Genomic DNA, 19,158 nt, shown 5'->3' on the forward strand with positions numbered 1-19,158 from the left:
GCAAAGCACCATATTGATAAACCATAGCCTCCTTCTCTTCCCCATCGGCCACCTTAACTTCGTACTCCTTATCGGTATGATCAAGTTTGCCACAGTAGAAGCAAAAATCTCCTAATCTCTCATACTTGATATCAACCCATTTTGTATTTAATCCACCAGCAGCAATGAATATGCCCCTACACAAAGATTCTCGCACATCCACCAACACCTTTATACGCATATATTCCCCCCAACCAAGAAGGTTAGATTCATCCAATTGCAGGAAACCTCCAAGAGATTCCCTGATGTCATACATAGTAGAAGGGTTTCTTTTCACAGAGGGCACATCAAAAAGACGGATCCACATCGGAGCTTTGTCAAATACAACCTCAAACGGTTGTTCGCATCCTTGAATGTCCTTCAGCACCAGTAATTTGCCATACAAAAACCAAGGACATCCCTCGATTATTCTCTCCTTATCCGCCGTATGAAAAAATGGAACATAAATAGGTTTGTATCAACCATTTTAGTTACAATGTTGTCATTCAATCGCCATATACTCGATAGGGTTTTCTTCATAGCTTCAACGTTGAACGTTTTGACCATCTATAGTTTCCCAACCAGTGCAAGACGAAGCTGTTCGTTCGATTCCTCCGCTGTACTCTCATCGCACGTATCTCCAATAATTTTATTTTCATCTTCAGTTAATTTGAATTTTTCCCAATCCTTAATAAGATCGGCCTCCATAATCAATAAACACATACTAGTAAAAAATTGGGCTTAAGTAACACCCTTTGGTAACACTTTAAAAATTTCATGATTGTTTGATTTTTAGGTAACACTTTTGTAACATTGTGGTATTAGGTAACATTTTTAGTAGCACTTTAATATTATGTAACACTTTATTGTAAAACTTTGATATTAGGTAGCACTTGGTTGTAACACTTAATTTAATATGATCAATTTTTTTTTTGATCCAATATTTTTTTATAGAAAAAAAATAAAAAAATAAAATACACCCATCGTCTTGTCAAAATATCGATCCTCATAACCTCACTGTTGGCTGTCTCCCAACTTTCTTCCACCCCCAAGATTTCCTCGGCTTCCACGCTGCCCCCATCTCGCTCCCGCTGCTCCACTGTAGCCCCGTCCATTGCAGCCTCCCTCCAACGCAACTCGTGCTCCAACTTGAAGACGTACCCAACGACCCCGTGCTCCAGTTAAAGGGACAACGATTGCCACCCCCAAAGATAGCGGTTGCCACCTCCTTGCCTCCATCCCCGCTCGGCGGCTTTCACCTTAAAGCACTACTACAAAATTGAGCTTAAGTAACACCCATTGTAACACTTTAAAAATTTCATGATTATTTGATTTTTACGTAACACTTTTGTAACATTGTGGTATTAGGTAACATTTTTTGTAACACTTTAATATTAGGTAACACTTTATTGTAACACTTTGATATTAGGTAACACTTGGTTGTAACACTTAATTTTTTTTATTTATTATTTTTTTAAGAAAACACTTAATTTGATATGCTCAATTTTTTTTAATCAAAATCGACCCTCACAGTCACAACCTCAAAAATTTCTTCCCCCTCGTATTTCTCCAACCCTCAATTAAGCTTTGACCGTCTCTATACGCTGCACCTCCTTACCTCTGCTTCCACCGCTATCACCTTCTCAGTAATTAAACCAATCAACCTTTCCATCGATTTTCATTCGCCATTAACAACGAAGCTCGAAATCAATGGAGGACATTATCTCTCCTTCCGATAAGCAGGTCATGGTCTCCAAATTCCTCGAGATTTCTGTTGGCCAGAGTGCCGATACGGTCTGCCAATTCTTGCAGGTATTTCCCCTAATTTCTACTTATTTTTTTTCTTCAATTTCATAAATTAGGGTTTTTTTTCACTGCAATGCTCGATTTGATGATCGCTGCACAATCAATTTTGTATTCTGTAGATTTTGTTGCGAAGTGTAAAATTGAATTAGAGTGATGGCAACTCAGAAATTGCGATGCATTTATTGGTTAGTGTGATGAACTACGGAACTTGCTTTGAACTTCTTGCCGGTAAAAATTGTGTGGTATGATTGCGTAAGATGTTTATTTGTTGATGTTAGTAGTGTAGTCCAATCAATTTAGCTGGTGGTAATTTCATGCTCCCTCCCCTTTGATTAATTATTGCTTGTAGTCGAGGGCTGTTTGGCATGATATAGTTTGTTGTACTTTCTCCATTTTTTGTTGTTAATCGAGAGGTAATTTCATGCCCCCTCCCCTTTATGTATACTTTTTTTTCCTGATTTTTAAATTTGTTGGATTAATCAATCTAATTTCTTGCTTTGAACAAGTTGGGTGATGAATATTTAACTTCGCTGATTTGAATGTTGTATAGGTTTTGATTCCTATTCTGAAACCAACTGGATACACCAGTGCTGATCCTTATAAAATGTAAGCTTAATCTAACCTTCAATGCTTTTTTACTAGCTATTTTATGTTTCTTGAATTTTTCTGCTTGCTATTTCAATTATTGAGCATTGATTTAGAATTTAGGATTCTGGTGAGTTTCATTGGTGTTGTTTAAGTGCAATTAAGCCCTTTTCTTTCAAGTAGCTGTAGAATTGGATTCTATGAGCGAAATCGGGTAGATAAATGACTAATAAGGTTTTGGGTGAGGCCAAAGTAGTGAATTGTATTCTAATTTATCACCAAGAAATTTAATAATCAGCAAATCAGCTTGGTTAGTAGGCAGGAGGCAACAGTGAAATGAGAGATCATAATCACGAAGATAGTTTCGATATAGATGACACAGATTGGGATTGGATGGAACCATCAAAGTGACATGTTTAGACCCTTTTTTTAGAATAACTAGATGGAAGCCCGTGCGATGCACGGTTTTTTCATCTAAGGTTTTTAATTATTTGATTTATTGTATTTAATAATTTCAGACAAAATTACAAAAGTTTAATATTTTTTTTTTACTATAATTTATAATGAATTTATTAAATATAAATAAATTGTAAATATTATATTTTTTCCGTTATATAAAATCTTTAATGTGAAATGATAAATTTTTAATAATTTAAATCCTAAATCATTATTTATTGTTTTACCATATCTTTTATTTCGATAGAATCACCAACCTCGTCCACAACCAACCTACTACATCCATGGATAAATTGAACCGTAAAATGTTAGCCAACTACTGAAATTGATATAAATTAAATCTTTACATTTATATCAAATAAATCAATATATTTACCAATAAATGAAAAATTGTTGCGATATAAAATCAAATTTATGCATTGGAATTTTTTCATCATCTTCAAAAATAACAAAAGCCATCCATATATTAAGTATACAACATCTAATTGTATGTCATTACATAAACAAATAATCGTTAAGTATCCTAAATAAATACAATGTAACTAATAATTACAAATATAGATTTAAACATAAGATTTTAAAAATTATCCGGACATTGATGACCTAAAACTAACACAAAATTACTATCACAAAATTCGCTTGATGGGGTTTTGTATTGATATAAAATTTTATCTGTGTCGTATGATGTGTTAGATCTGCATGTAAAAAAACATTTAGTAAATAAAACATAAACATATAATTGTTGAGTATCCCAAATTAATACAATGTAAGTAATAATTAGAAATACTAATTCAAACATAAGATTTTAAAATTAAGCTAAAAATTACCCGGCCATTGATGACCAAAAATTAACACAAAATTACTAACACAAAATTCTCTTGATGGGGTTTTTTATTGAAACGAAATTTTGTTTGTGTCGTATGATGTGTCAACTTATAATGGTAGGTATCACAAATTTAATTTAATTATAATTAACAAACAATTTTTATTTCTTATCATAAATATTATAAAAAATTATCTTATAATGATAGGTATCAAACTTTAGTATAAGAGTTTATCTTTTAAATATTTTTTAGTATATTGTTTTTTTGATTTCTTATACTTGTAGTATTGAATTAATAAATTTATCTTTTCTTATATTTTTACTTTATTTTTTTTCATTAAAATAATTTAATTCGTGGATTATAATCTACGTGGCACTAAAATTTTAGATATATCAAATCTAATTCGTTACTTTTATCTAGGTGGCAACATAGTTTTTTAATTCAAAAATAAAATACAAATCTTTCTTCTTATTGGTCGAAATAAGTATATTTCTTACATGGCGCTCCGGATGCTCTCAAAAAATGCCTACTTTATTTATATATATTAGATTATCCTTCATTTGAACTTATTATTTGGATTTGACAAACTATTATTGAAGTGTTATATTTTTCTATTTGAACTTGTTTTCTAATGAAATTTATAAGTTATATTAGTGGTTAAATTTAGTGTTGTGCTACAAAATTTACTCTAACCTTTATTTTAATTATTAAATTTATTCTATCAACTGACTGTGTTGTGCGTTCTTTGTAGAAAGGAAAATCTAGATGGCAGAACATGAGAAACTTAGACAAAAAACTATAGAACAAAATAGAATCAGGATGAAGGATTTAGGGGTTACATCCATGGCTTATGAAATGAAACAGTCGATGAAGGGATCGAAACAAACGAAAAAAAGGAAGAAGGTGACTAAAGATACTGACGAGTATACACCTGATGAAGAGGGTGAACTGAACCACTCAAGTGAAGAGGATGAAAATGAGACAAGGAAAACCGGTGTAAACTTGAGGTCTTGTTCAAACAAGGTTGTTACTGCTATTTTTTCGCTGCTACCGTTGTCTGATCTGTTGCTGACTCTTGCTACTTCGGTTTTCTGATACTGCTGGTTACGTTGCTGCCAACTGCTGTCTACTACTGCTGGAAGCTGCCACTCCTGTCTGCTATTGCTGGTTACTGCTAAAGATTGGTGCTAGCAGCTTCCGTTACTGCTTTTGCCATTCTGCTAGCTGTGTAGCTGCTGCCATCCTGCTAGCTAGCTGTGTAGTTGCTCCTATACGCTGTTATTAATGCTCTTTACTGTTATCGCTGACTTTTTTGAAATTTGGAAGTTTTCTTTTTCCTAACTTTTCCAAGCTAGAGATCGAAATTAATTTTCTTTGTGTTTGCATTATTATATTGTTTGGCCTGGCCAAACATTAAAATTGGTGTTTATGGATTTTTTTTGTAAGAATTATGAAAGTATTTCAATCCAAATTGTTTTCTATCATATGTGTTGATTTCTTATTCATATAGTTGTTGCACATATAAATTTTTTTTATATTTAAAAAAATAGTAAATGAAATGTTACCTATTAATCTATAAAGTGTTACATTACTTTGTAAACAGTGATACATAATGTGGAATAAAGTGCTACTATATGTCAAAAACATGATTGAAAAATGTTACCTAATAATCAACAAAGTGTTACATTAGTTCGAAAAAAAGATACATAATGTCGGATAAAGTGATACTATATGATTGAAAAAGTGTTACGTTATCTAGGAAATATTAGACCATATCTCTGAATATCTCGTATTTTCCGAGAGGATTAATGCTGCCATGCTGGCCAAGTTACCCATAACTTGTCAATGTAAAATTGTATGCCCGCTTCCACCTCCTCAAGCTGTTGTTGTTTCCACCTCGCGAAAGTGGTTCTGCCTAACCAACACCACCGCCACCACAGGGTTTGATTTGATTATTTTCAAGGTTTTTTAGGCTAAATTTGACCATTAAAAGCCTAGATCTAGCCTTTTCATGGCCGAATTTGGCCTTGTTAAACTGTTTTCGTGGTGAAATTCAAGCCCATTTCAATTTAAGGTATGTTTTATAATTTAATTTTGTGATTTTGTAATTTTTTTTCTTCGTTTTTTTTTTAAATTTTTGGGTTTTAAGTTGTTGTGTGTGCGTGTGTAATGTGTGGGCTGGTAGTAGGTGAAGATTTGTGAAGGTGGTGGGTGGTTTTGTGGATTCTGGCGTGGGTTAGAGTTGGTTACGGTTTTGGTTTCGGGTTTCGAGTAGATCTGGGTGGTTTCGGTTTTTTTGGGGTAGTTTCAGGTGGTTTTGGGTATTTTTGGGTGGTTTCGGGTTTGGGTGGGGAATGGTGGTTTCGGTGGTGGTTGGGGAGGGTGGAGAATGGTGATTTCGGTGGTGGTTTGTAGATCTGGCGACTAAGGTGGTGGGTCTAGTGGGTGGGGTCGGGTCAGGAGAGTATTTCTGGTTAGGTGGGTCTGGTGGGTGGGTTCAGGTTAGGGTGGTGGGAGGCGTGGGTGGGTTCAGTGGTAGCTGGTGGTGTGGGGAGGCGTGGGTGGGTCTGGGTTAGGAGGATCTGGGTGTGGGGAGGCGTGGGTGGGTCTGGGTTAGGAGGATCTGGGTGTGGGGAGGCGTGGGAGGGTCCGGGCTGTTTTTTTTTTTTAATTTTTTTTATTGACTTTTTCGACGGAAAATTCCGTCGGAATATTCCTCTTCCGACGGAAAATTCCGTCGGAATATAACTCAAACTGACGGAAAATGTTCCGTCGGAACATTGCGACGGACTTCCCAATTAAGTCAAACTTGACTCCGATAGAAAAAAAATCCGTCGGAATGGACCTTTCCGACGGAATTTCCCTCGGAATATCGCGAAATACCTACAAAATGTATCGCGAAATGGGTATTTCCGACGGAATTTCAGGGTTTTTCGAGGGATTTTTTCCGTCGTTGATTGGCTGTTTTCTAGTAGTAAACAAAGTGTTATGATTCGACATAGTAACCTTGAGTCAGTAATGTTCACCCATCACCATAATGCGTGCCCTAACTAGCTCTACCACGCACGGCACGACACATGCATTAGTTTAATCAACAGTTTCTTAATTCTATCCTTGCATGTTTTATTGATGTATAAAGCTAACCTAACGCAAGATTTATGATACATTGTTCAGTCATAGCCAGGCGCTTCCTCCTGTAACGCTGAGCATTATCACGATTCATGAATTAGTTGCGTAAGAAGTGATTAACTCGATCAGTACTTGATTTCCCTAGCTAGATGTCGGCAGGAAAACGTTTACTTCACTAGTTCTATACTTCTATAGGAGTGTACGTAACTCGATTTCGACCACATGGCAAATTTTAATGGCTGTGATTTTATTACAACAACTGATAACTACTGCAGTGAATGTATAAACAGCACAAGTAATAATCTTATCTTTTATTATTGTAGCTGATTTTTCATGCTTAAATTTTGCTATTATTGTTTTTAATTCTTGGGCTCCATTTGGTAGGTAAAGGAATTAATGGTGGTTTGGTGAAGGCCGAGGTATGTAATATAATTTTCAGCTCGATCAGCAGCCCACAGCAGCAAGGGGAAGTCGACCCTCAGCATCACGAATAGCTACCCCCGCACCCACATACTTACCTTCCAAGACACGAGCATTAATATTGATTTTGACCACGCCATCAGCATTAAAAGTGTTGCACTTGTAAGTACTTAAAAACAAAAGGAGTATCTTACCACAGTATGGTTGGATAGAATAGTTTTGATAAAAATTGGGGTTAGATGAAAACAACCCTATAATCATTTGATGATCTAAACAATACAAACAAAAAATATAAAATTGAATGGAAACATAAAAGATTAGATGCAAAGGTGTAATGGGAGTGATGGGAATGGTTCAGTAGGCCTACTGTTAGTGTTGTGCAGCTTTAAATGAAAATTATGACTTAAAAATTTAACCCATAAAATAAATAATAAAAAATCTTTCCAAGTCAATATTAATATGACTAGGTTTGGAATTAGAATTTATAATAACTGTTTTGTTAAATAGTTTTGCAAAAATAGCTAATTCCGTAAAAGATCTATCCTGGTTATATTGGTTGTTAGGAGCATGGACGTTTGGTTCGCAAAATATAGGTATGAAGTATGGGTTTAGAATGACTAAAACTCATACCATATGTTTGTTTGGTTGTCAAAAGTATGAATTTTAAACCCATATTTCAAACCCATAAGGTATGGGGTTTAGAAACCTTTGGGAGGAGGTGGGTTTGGCTTATTCCATTCCCTTAGGTATCAAATAAAAGGAGGGAATAGTGAGAGATTCCATTTCAGAATTGTACCAAACACATGGTATTAAGTATCAAGTTCCAACCTGATACCACCTTAACCTTATTCCTGATTTCAAACTCATACCAATCTGCGAACCAAACGCCCCAACTTTAATTCTCTAGAGCGCTTTAAGATGATATGGTTATTTTAGAAACATTATCCATTTAAAAAATGTGGAGTATTTGGCAATTTTTGGAGTTGCGGCTGGTAGTTAAGAGTTAAGACCTCTATAAAAGATCATGTGCCAAATCCTGGAATTGCATCAAACATTCAAACACCCTAACTTCTCTTCGAATAATCCCACCCTCTTATTCTCAAAGCTATATACTAATATACTACATACTAATACTAGCATGGATTTGTTGAGCTATATACAATGGATACTACCATTGTATGCTACAATCTTTTTATTAGTTTCACTAGCAAAACACTACTCACACTCTAAAAACCTACCTCCCGGACCCTCCTCTTTGCCTATTTTTGGCAATCTCTTGAACCTTGTACCTCATATCACCAAACCTCACAAGTACTTTGCTGAACTAGCTAAGACTCATGGACCTATCATGAGCCTTCAGCTAGGCTCCACGACCGCTATTGTTGTATCGAATGCCATGCTTGCCAAACAAGTACTCCTAAAAAACCATGATGTTTTCTCCACCCTCTATGACCTTGATGCTGTTCGAGCTCATGATCATGAAAAGTTCTCCATTGGTCCATTATCAGCCTCTTCTCACATGTGGAGAGTCCTTAGAAAGATATACAACACCCGACTTTTGAGTGACAAGATGCTCGAATCAATGCAAATTCATAGGTACCAAAAGTTGGAGAAGTTGCTATGTTATATGAAAGAATGCTCGCAAGATGTTGGACAAGCGGTTTATGATGCTTCTTTCGATATGATATCTAGTACTATTTTCTCCATGGATTCGGGCAGTGATTCGAGGATAAGGGAGATTAAGGAGTTGATGGATTGTATCATAAAGGAGATAGGGAGACCTAACATAGTGGATTGTTATCCCATGCTTAAACTAATTGATCCACAACGAATAAGACACCGATTAACTAGCTATTGTGTTAAATTGTTTAAGTTATTTGATGAAATTGTAGAATTGAGATTGAAGTCCAAGATTGGCCAAGTGCACTCTTCAGAGTTTTATGACGGTGATCTATTGGACGTGATCTTAGATGTCATGGAAGAACAAAGGGACGAAATCAATCGAGATCACCTTCATCATCTGTTATTGGTAAGTGCACTAGTACATAGCAGGTTGTAAACCTTCATAATGTCATACAAAGTATAACATAACCTTTATATTTTGTAGGGTTAGTTAAGGAGGGTTTTGAAAACTAAGGAGAGATATTCTAAAATTCAAATTCCATTTGTCTCCAAAAACAAACTTAGGGGGCATTGGTTTAGATAATGGAAATGGAATGGAAATGAAACAAATAAGAGGGGGAAAATAAATCATTTAACTATTACTTTTTCATTTGTTTGGTTTGACTATGGAAAAGAATTGGTTAAACTTTACTCCCTTTGTTTGTGTTTGAAAAGAGTAAGGGTATTTGTTACCTTAAGTTTTTGAGAGGTAATAAATAAATGGGAGGTAACCATTATTATCACTCTTAGGTAATGGTAATTGTTACCAAGCCTTCTAACCAAACATTCGATAACGGTTTAATCGCATCCGTTTTCAATCCAAAAAATACACTAACTAAACATGCTGTTAATATGTAGTGATTAGACCGGCCAAAATATGATGGATTCTCATCTGTCTCTATAAAATATAATTAGGTTGTCGAAGATTTGATGGGTTGTCGATATTCCACTTGATGAAATTGTTATTAAAGTAATACAGTATTTATACTATATGCATTTGATAATTAATAAAATATCTCACAAATTGAAACATTTTTTTTCTTAATATAACTTTAGGATCTCCTTGGTGCTGGAATGGACACAACCTCAAAAACAATGGAGTGGGCAATGGATTGATGGCAAAAGGCAATATAGACTATATCTTGGAATCACGTATCCCCGAACTTCCTTACCTACAAGCAATAGTTAAGGAAACTCTAAGGCTACATCCAGCAGCTCCATTGTTACTCCCTCGCAAAGTGGAAAAAGACGTAGAAATTGACGGCATTCAAATCCCTGAGGGTGCAATGCTTATAGTTAATGCATGGGCTATTGGCCGCGATCCACACACTTATTCCATAAACAAACTTCTCATACACATATTAGCAAATCCATCAAAGGTGAGATGGACTTAAGATCAACCTAATGTTGCATGTTTCATACAACTAAACATCACTAATGAAATTGAAGTTTGAGCAGTGGGTCCCTTGTCCGCTAAGTGGGCCGCCAAAGCCCAAAACTGACTTATCCAGATCAAATTTAAGTGGAATATCATGCATTTGGTAAAGCCCAATGTTGATATTAGCTCTATATTCTATCCCACCATTTACAAATGCTAGGCATAACACTCCAGATTGGGCCTCAACCATAGAATTCAGCCCAAAAATGGACCAAATTGTATCCTTACCCTCAAGCTCGATATCGATGCTAGGAACTCCAGGGCCTAATCGCGTTGAAGAGAAATGTTTGGACTCGTAGCAAAGCCCAAATGGTGCTATGGGCTTTACTTTTGGTATCTTAGAGAGTTGCTTAGCAAAATATGAAGTAATAGCCTTGAAAGTGGACCCTTCTAGGATAGTGTAAGGTAACAAGGTGTTAAATGTGGTTCCACCACCCGAACCCGTATCCTTAACCGATAGCAAAGTGGTGTTTAGGCCGGGAATGGGCTTTTCGTTGATTTTAATGGACTTAACATTTATATAGTATTCATCGAATGGGCTTATGGTTAACGGTGTGTATTTGAGACTCTTTGATACGGCGATACCGGGAAAGAAACTATAAGGCCCATCTGACCCAAATATAATGACCCCATCAGCAGAAGTGCTTGATGGGATGCACATAGTAAAAATGCGCTTAAGCCCAAGTTTAGATGCAAGCACATTTTGTAAGGCAATCGGTGCGTGGGCCAGCCCCGCTACACCTTGTACACCTTTGGGTAACCGCAATTCAACCAAATCGGATGGGGCACAGGTGAAGAGGTAGTCGGGTATACGAACCAATGGGCCGGGGTTTTTCCCATCAGTTGAACTAAGAGCAATGACATCTTGGGCTAGCTCGCCAATTGTACTTTGGTGAGATACCGGATTTTCTAATAAGTACCCACATGTGTCAGTGTGACAAAATGGTCTAGCCCCTTGGCAACTAGTAAAGCAATAGCTTGTGCCAGCTATTTTGCATTGGACAGAATCACACTTGGGCTGACTAAAGGTCGATGAATCGTAGTTGGTTTCGCAATTAGCCCAAACATGGCGGGTATTGAGGTCCACTACAAAGCTCACGGGTTTTAGGGGTGTTCTTACTAAAATGTTGGCTACTAGAAGTTTAGTAGCAGCATCTTGGCGTATCGGTAAAACTACTGGTTTTGTGTCCGAAAGTGAACAGTAAGCTTGGCTAAAAAAGGTGTTGAAAGAAAGAGATAATAATATGAAAAGGAAGAAAGCAAATTCAGCCATTTTATTAGATTTGATTTTTAATGAGAATGAATAACTATAAGTGATGTAGAGATATATATAATGAAATGAATTTTTTTTTTTGTTTTTTAAAAAGACACTAAATTTTATTAATTAAAGTCATACGACATCTACAATTGACAATTAACGATAATGAAAACGAATTTAACAAAATCAAACAAGAATTAATCGGGGAAGGGCTAAGAATCCAAATTCGTAAATATAACAATTCGGCACATTCTCGATTCGTTGTTTCATACAACTTTTTGAGTGGATCCGTCGTCGCTTCGCAATTTTGTGAAAAATAAATTCTTGTGCTGATTCCGTAACCCGAATCCGAGCTATAATCAATCGTAGCCCTGCACAACCGGAGACCAAATTAAATACAAATAAAACCTTATCTTTCAAAGGAGTTCGAAAAACCTTGTCTTTCGAATGAGATCGAAAAAACCTTGTCTTTTGAAGGAGATAAACCCTTTCTTTCGAGGGAGACATTATTGTAACCTAAAAAACAAAAGGCTTAAAAGAAAATAAAATTGGGGCTTTCCACCGGTGAAATCCGATAAAAGCCCCTTTAAAATTGACAATGGAGGCTAAAGTTTAGGAGAGAGAAGAGAGAGAGAAAGCTAGGGTTTTTATAATGAATGAATTTTAATTTGGTGCAAAGAAGAAGTTTTTATATTCAAAATCATGCAATTAGTGATTATAATAAGGTATGAATATCAGACCAATTTATTACTAGTAAGATCTAAATATAATGTTTTTAACTATTTTATACTACAACATGCTCTATCTGAACTCTTGTCCAAAATGTTTCAGGAGCAATTATATTATTTTACATTTCTACATAAGAGTTACATTGTTATATGCACATTGATATTTGTAATATACTAATATTACAATGCTCTGAATAATTGTCCAAAATGTTTCAGCAGCAATTATACTGCGTAGTATTTTAGTAACATCGTTTTCTGTATACTAATATACTATTCACTATTTTATGAAAAGATTGATAACTGAAGGGTATCGAATATTATGATGTTGATCATCGATCATAGCATAATACACGTGCAGAAGAGGTGAAGTGTCGTGGAAAATCTGTAGCATAATACACGTGCAAAAGCTGGAGATCGTCTAAGAGTTGTGGAGCATGCAAGAGTAGTACTCCCTACGTTGGCTACGTGTTCTGAAGCAAGTTTACCTGAATATTAAACGCTTGATTTTAACGTTTTTTTTTTTTTTACAATCGATTTTAACGTTAAACATTAAAAGGTTACCATTAAACTATGTCATATTATGTTTTTTTAGTGCAAAGAAAATAAATAAATAACACATATATATTAATAGAAGTAGTTCCTCGGAAAAAAAATCAAATCAATAAATGTAAAATTGAATCAGGATTATAATGCACAATTAGGCAATTATCGTTATACATGTAATAACTCATGACGCTGCCTAGGTGGCTAGGTTCAATAACTAGTTTGTAATATGTATTGTGTATGTGTCTCATTTGAAAGGAAAAAAAAAAAAAAAAAATTCAATTTTGGACCAGACTTGCAAAATCCAATGTGAAGCTTATAAAGTTATAATTGTACTCTAGTGTGTTTTTGCTATAATAATGTTATCCATTGTTATCATCTTAATTCTCAATATAGCATAAAGGTTCAAATAAGGACCCAAATGTCAGGGTTGACCCATATTTGTTTTTTAGGGAGATTAGGGCCGGAGAATGATGTGATGGCCCAATATTATTTTGAGTTAATTTTTTACAGTATGAAGTATTTATATGGTGCGATCCGAAGGAAATTCCAAATCCATGATATTATGATTTCATTTTATATTCCAATTCTATACCAGTTTGCGAACCAAATACCAATATTTGGCATATGACTTTTGTTCCAATAATTCAGTAAGGCAGTAATTAGCTTTTATAGACTTTTGGTTGGAACTTTGCAGCTTGAGGATTTAAGAAACTTACAAGAGGATATGAAATTTTGGAACATGGATGAGAGTTCTGGGCTTAAAAAATTGAAGTACTGAGTAAATAATAGCGAATAGGAGCTACTTTAGCTATTGGACTTTGGTGCTTGCCTTAGCTGCTTGCCTTGGTAGAATTGGCCTAAACCGCTAAAATTTGAAACAAAGCGATTATGAACCAAAACTTTCCTCTATTGCTTTCATATTACTTTTATAGTTTTATATTACGGTAATAATATGTGGAGCATTTTAGATTAGGTCACAGTGGTGCGAGAAGACGTATCTAATCTCCTTCATGTATCTTACTTAAAAAAAAAAATAATAATAATAAAATAAAATGATATGTGAAGCATGTAACATTTTAGACTGCATATATATAGGCTTAATTGAGAAGCATTAATTTTTTTTTGATAAAGATACGTATTAATTTACAAACGCACAACAAATGTACTCGTAAATATGTGTATATAATTAATATTAGACTTGCTTAAATACTTTTTTGGCACTTAACGGCGTAATAATTGAGACTATCCGCATTTAACATACAATTGCAGTTTCGATCTAAAACAATTGATAATAAAGAACACGATGAAATAACTTTATGATTGTTTCTCACTTCTGCTAAAAATTAAACCTAAATTTTCCCAAATATGAGCTTACAAAATACCAAAAAAAAAAGAAAAAAAAACAAAACAGAGTAACATCATAATTTGTTGCACTCTTCCAAAGAGGAATACGTATCAGGGAAGTTGACTACGCGATTAGAAACTCCCAGCATAATCTTTGAAATGATAAAGTTGTAAGCAATTTTCGCAATTCGCAATTTAATCTGGCCCCTTTTCGGCAATAATCTTCTACATTGATTGCATCTTGCCTTGATAACATCTTTGTTCTTCATCATCTTGCTCTCCATTTTACACTACTTATGACGCGATATCTTGATTAAGAAGATGAATATCTTTTTTGTTTCTGCTTAATCTGCTAGATCAAGTGTTTGCATATCTATTTATAGCATGTAATAGAGATTAATGGGATAATGTTTGTGATTAGAGAGTTTGGTAGGATAATATGGTGAATATGAAGCATAACAACAAAGCATGTCCTCCTACCTTCTGGCTGTCTCAAATAATGTTGTATTTCTTGATGTTTAATTTAGATTTATAAGTATAGTTTATAGGATAAATGTTGATTCTTATAACAGCCTTCATTATATGATTTTCCAGTTAATCCTATATATTATATAATTATATACAAGAATTTTACCAACCTAGCTATTATATGATAGACCCAAATGTCGTTGACTTTTATTTTCTTTTTTGTTTATTATTTTGTTAGTACATACGCATGCTTAGAAATTTCGTGTTAGGTTGTTTTTTGGTCATGTAGAGAAGGGTGGCTAGCTATAGCAGATTACTAGCTTGTTTTGGTATTTTTCATGCATGCTCCTCTACTCTACGTCCAACATGCATGCATTAAAAATTGTTTTTTCAAAACGACTTGACATGGATGATAACTTTTACGAGTATATTGTAAAGGATAATCAAATTATTATTAGTTATTGTGTTAATTGTGTAATCCCTTAATTTACTCTTTGGATTGAAAGTCAAAGATTTCCCTAATTCTTAGCTAATTTATCTAGACAAATGTACCTAGTCACATTTTATTTCTTACTCATGCACTATATATACTCATGTATAACCATTAATATAATTTAAGATTTCCAACATTCTCTTTCTCATGATTCTATCATATATTACATACAGTTTATAACATACATGCACCTATGAGGCATACGCATGATAATCTATTCAAAAAGATTAAAGAATACTATATAAACGTTTATTTTTTCCAAACTCCTTGTTATTTATACGGAATAATCCAAAACGAACACTGCTTGATACACCTATACGAAGTATATCAAATTTATCTTTCACCTAGTATATAAAGTTGTAAGCTACGTTACATAGATAGGCTCTGTCTTGCTTAGGTTATATGAAAAAGTTTCAACAAAAATAATACGAAGTGTTTAACAAAATTAAATTAAATTTAATTAACAAAATAGTTGGAATCAAGGCTTGGGCTTGGGCTCGTGGGCTGAGCTTATTTTGTGATTAGCTGGACAAGGACAAAAGTCGAAGTTAATAGCCCAGTCAAGTTCTAGGAAGCTTGTTGGCATTTGGCAGGCAATGAGAAAAATTCAATTCCATATCTTTATAATGACAAGTAGATCCTCTAATAATTAATTCTTAATTAAATTGATTAAACTAGCTAGCTATGCATGTCTGTTGTTCCCCAACGTCTGCCCTAAAACAACTTAGCTTGCATACTTTTATATTATAGGTTTGTTCCTGTAATACTTCGTAAATGGGTTATTAGTTATTATAAAGTAGTCCCTCCGTTGTCTCTTATTGTTTGCACCATTTGATCCAAAAAACTCTCATAAAAAGTGAGCTTATGGTGCAAACAAAAGGGGACTGAGGATGTAATAAGTAATGCAAATAAAAAATAAAGTATCAATACAAATATGTACAGTTCTAATACGTAAATATGTAATTAATCTTAATAATTTTATATCATGCTATAAGCCTATAACTACACCTAAGTCATTTACTCGCCTTAATACAATACGAAGTAAAATATATGATCCTACCTAAATCATGCTGTTCAATACTCGTACAAATCTAATTTGTTGACAAGATTCATGCTAGCTACAACATGCATATCATCTTTCACAATAAAATATTAGGTATACATACAATATCCACATAGGCACCTGTCTATTTGATTTATTTCAACATCACATTAATTTAAACATGTCCCTCCATTTCGCAATGATCTTAACATTTGTTAATTTCTAGTTTTGACAAGTTCTAAATCTTCCAATATAATAATGTCAATTTCTAGTCATATAAGTTCAAATGAGTTTATATTACGTTACATAACCTCCATTTCACAGTGATTTTAACATATGTCATATTGGTCCATTTCAAAATGTTTTTAATTCTAGTGATTTTAACATATGTCATATTGGTCCATCTAAAAATATTTTTAAATCTTTTAATTCGATTTTGGCATATCTTACCCTTTTAATTCGATTTTGGCATATCTTACCCTTTTAATGCCGTAACATTTATACTTTGCCTATTTTTTTTCTTTTATTGGACTTTTTTTTTTAGAACAATTGCCGATCTTTTTCTCTCTTAGTAGATACTTTATCCATTTTCTTATACAATCATCTATCTTCTTACACACTTTTTCACTATTGACTTGATATTTATGCAAATATTAAGTTTTAAGATCACTGTGAAATAAGGATAGTTTATTATAATAATTTCAAACATAACACAAGGAATGCATATGTACGTACCGTGTATAAGGTGATTAACTTTCAGCACTTCACAAATTAACTACTTCCTCCGTTTTTTTTTTATCGCATCACTTACTACTTTAGGAAGTTTACTTATTATTGCATCATTTCCTTTTTAGGATAAAAAATATCTATGTTCACACTGCAAATACCCAACATACCCTTACTTTTTCACACTTACTTTTTATTTTATCTTACATTACATGGACAATTTTGTATTTTTACGTTTCTCTCTCTTACTTTTTCCCACTACTAAATTTTGCCTCCAAAACCCCTATGATGCAATAAAAAAAAACGGAGGAAGTATAATATTTTATGTTTCGTACTTGTGTAGGGAGGGATAGTCGTACTGTAAAGAATCCCATCTTACATCACAAATTGTCAGAGGCAACACGGAAAATCCTTTTCACAGTCATATTTTCCATAAAGAAAACAATTTACTATATAAAATGTTTTATTTATCAAAAAAAAATAAAGCTGGCCTAATTAAAAAGTAGTTGTGTATATCATTATTAATATAAACAATTGATACACCAAAATACAAAATATGCATATACAAGTTGAGTCGTGAGGAACCAAAAACAAGAAACGAATTAAAATATATATATATATATATATATATAAAAGGATAGATAACTAATTAATTAATCATGGACGACCATGCATCTTCAGCACATTAGCTAAGAAATGAAGAACATATGCAGCAATTCTGATTTTAATCATACCCCTCCTTGGTATTCCTCTGCCTATAGTATTGCTTGAACAACGTTTTCGACCGTATTTTGTACTGCGTATAACAGTCGAAGTATTGCAAACTTTAGTACTACTCATAAAAATGTATTTTTCACGTTGATCAGTCTAATTAATTATGTAGATGGTTGTAATTTCCTGCTGAGAAAAAACTTTAATAATGATTATTGAGGAGAATTTGTTTGATTGAATAATTTGCCTCATTTTAGTGTTTATTTATAGTTTAGATAAACAGAGAAAATCAGATATATAGAGGAGGTTATCAAATTTTTAACTTAAAAAGGAGTTGTAATTATGTTCAATAATTGTAGGCAGTTTGCCAATTAACTGGATTGGTCTAGCTGTGATTCTGTTCAAATATATATATATATTTTTTTCCAATTAGTCAAACTAAAATATAGTTGCATGCATTGTTAAAGTTGTTGTTTTTGATTTGTTAACCAAGTTGACCAATATTTTTGACTGCTAAGTTTAGTGAAGTAGTCCGTATAATAATACGTATGGTCCACGTGATAATTATTGATCTTTTGTGATGGGGATGTGGAGGCGGCGCTTCTAAAAATATCCAAATTATTTATGTTTTTCTTTATTAAATTTATTAAAACCCATAATACGAGTACTTCATATTAAAACTTGATGTATACGGTATACCCGTATGGGTTTTATAAAAGACTGAATTGTCAAGTATAGGTATAATCAATTGAAGCTACACAAATTCTTATATGTGACTGGTCACACCATGTGGTCAATCATCATAAAGTTTACATCGTTAATGTAATAGGGGTTACTTGATCAGTTTAAAGGGGTTACTTCGTCGGTGTTATTGGGTTACTCGATTAATGTTATAGGGGTTACTTGGTTAGTATTACAGGAATTACTTGGTCAGTATTATAAGGGTTACTTTGTTCTTTTATAAGTAGTCACACGGTGTATCCAGCCACACACAAAATAGACTGTTAAAGCTAATAAGGACAATGCATAACTAACCAAACAAATTAAACAAAATATTTTGTTAAATGAAATAATTTTCGTTTCAATAGAAGTATTGTAAAGAAAAGCAAAAATGAAATTTTTGATTAATTAACAACCAAGAAGGAAAAAAAAAAATTCTTTTCTGTTTTCTTTTCTAATATTATATTTTTGGACGGTGCTTTTTATGTGTGGCTGGCCACACCGTGTGTTGGGGTTACTTACTCAGGAGTTACTAAGTTGGTTAAGGGATACTTATTATGGGGTTACTCAGTCGGTTAACGCGTTTTCTGTGTGAGAGTAACTCCTTACCAACCGAGTAACCCTTGACCAAATAACTCCTGACCGATCGAGTAACTCCTGACTGACCGAGTAACCTCTGAATAAGTAACCCCTGACTGACCAAGTAACCCCTAAATAAATAACCCCGGAATAAATAACCTCGACCACAAGGTGTGGCCAGCCACATATAAAACTTTGTGCCTTA

The 19,158-nt window shown here is 33.8% G+C and overlaps 1 protein-coding gene, 1 long non-coding RNA gene and 1 pseudogene across 3 annotated transcripts; 2 read left to right on the plus strand and 1 right to left on the minus strand.

The window, feature by feature from the left end:
* Positions 1 to 1,512: 1,512 nt before the first annotated feature.
* On the plus strand, positions 1,513 to 4,584 carry LOC110719285. 2 transcript variants are annotated; one of them, XR_002511056.1, is made up of 4 exons: positions 1,513 to 1,830; positions 1,944 to 2,009; positions 2,375 to 2,430; positions 4,441 to 4,584. It is a non-coding gene; the product is annotated as an uncharacterized LOC110719285 (long non-coding RNA). The 2 variants fall into 2 exon arrangements; XR_002511057.1 differs by lacking the exon at positions 1,944 to 2,009 and having other exon boundaries at positions 1,526 to 1,830.
* Positions 4,585 to 8,586: 4,002 nt separating this feature from the next.
* On the plus strand, positions 8,587 to 10,294 carry LOC110719215 (annotated as a pseudogene).
* A 30-nt stretch (positions 10,295 to 10,324) lies between these two features.
* On the minus strand, positions 10,325 to 11,611 carry LOC110719216 (basic 7S globulin-like). Its single transcript, XM_021898118.1, has one exon. The coding sequence runs from the start codon at positions 11,609 to 11,611 to the stop codon at positions 10,325 to 10,327; it is 1,287 nt and encodes a 428-aa protein (XP_021753810.1).
* Positions 11,612 to 19,158: the final 7,547 nt, after the last annotated feature.

This window comes from Chenopodium quinoa, unplaced genomic scaffold (assembly GCF_001683475.1).
Source record: "Chenopodium quinoa cultivar QQ74 unplaced genomic scaffold, ASM168347v1, whole genome shotgun sequence".
Classification (NCBI taxonomy): domain Eukaryota; kingdom Viridiplantae; phylum Streptophyta; class Magnoliopsida; order Caryophyllales; family Amaranthaceae; genus Chenopodium; species Chenopodium quinoa.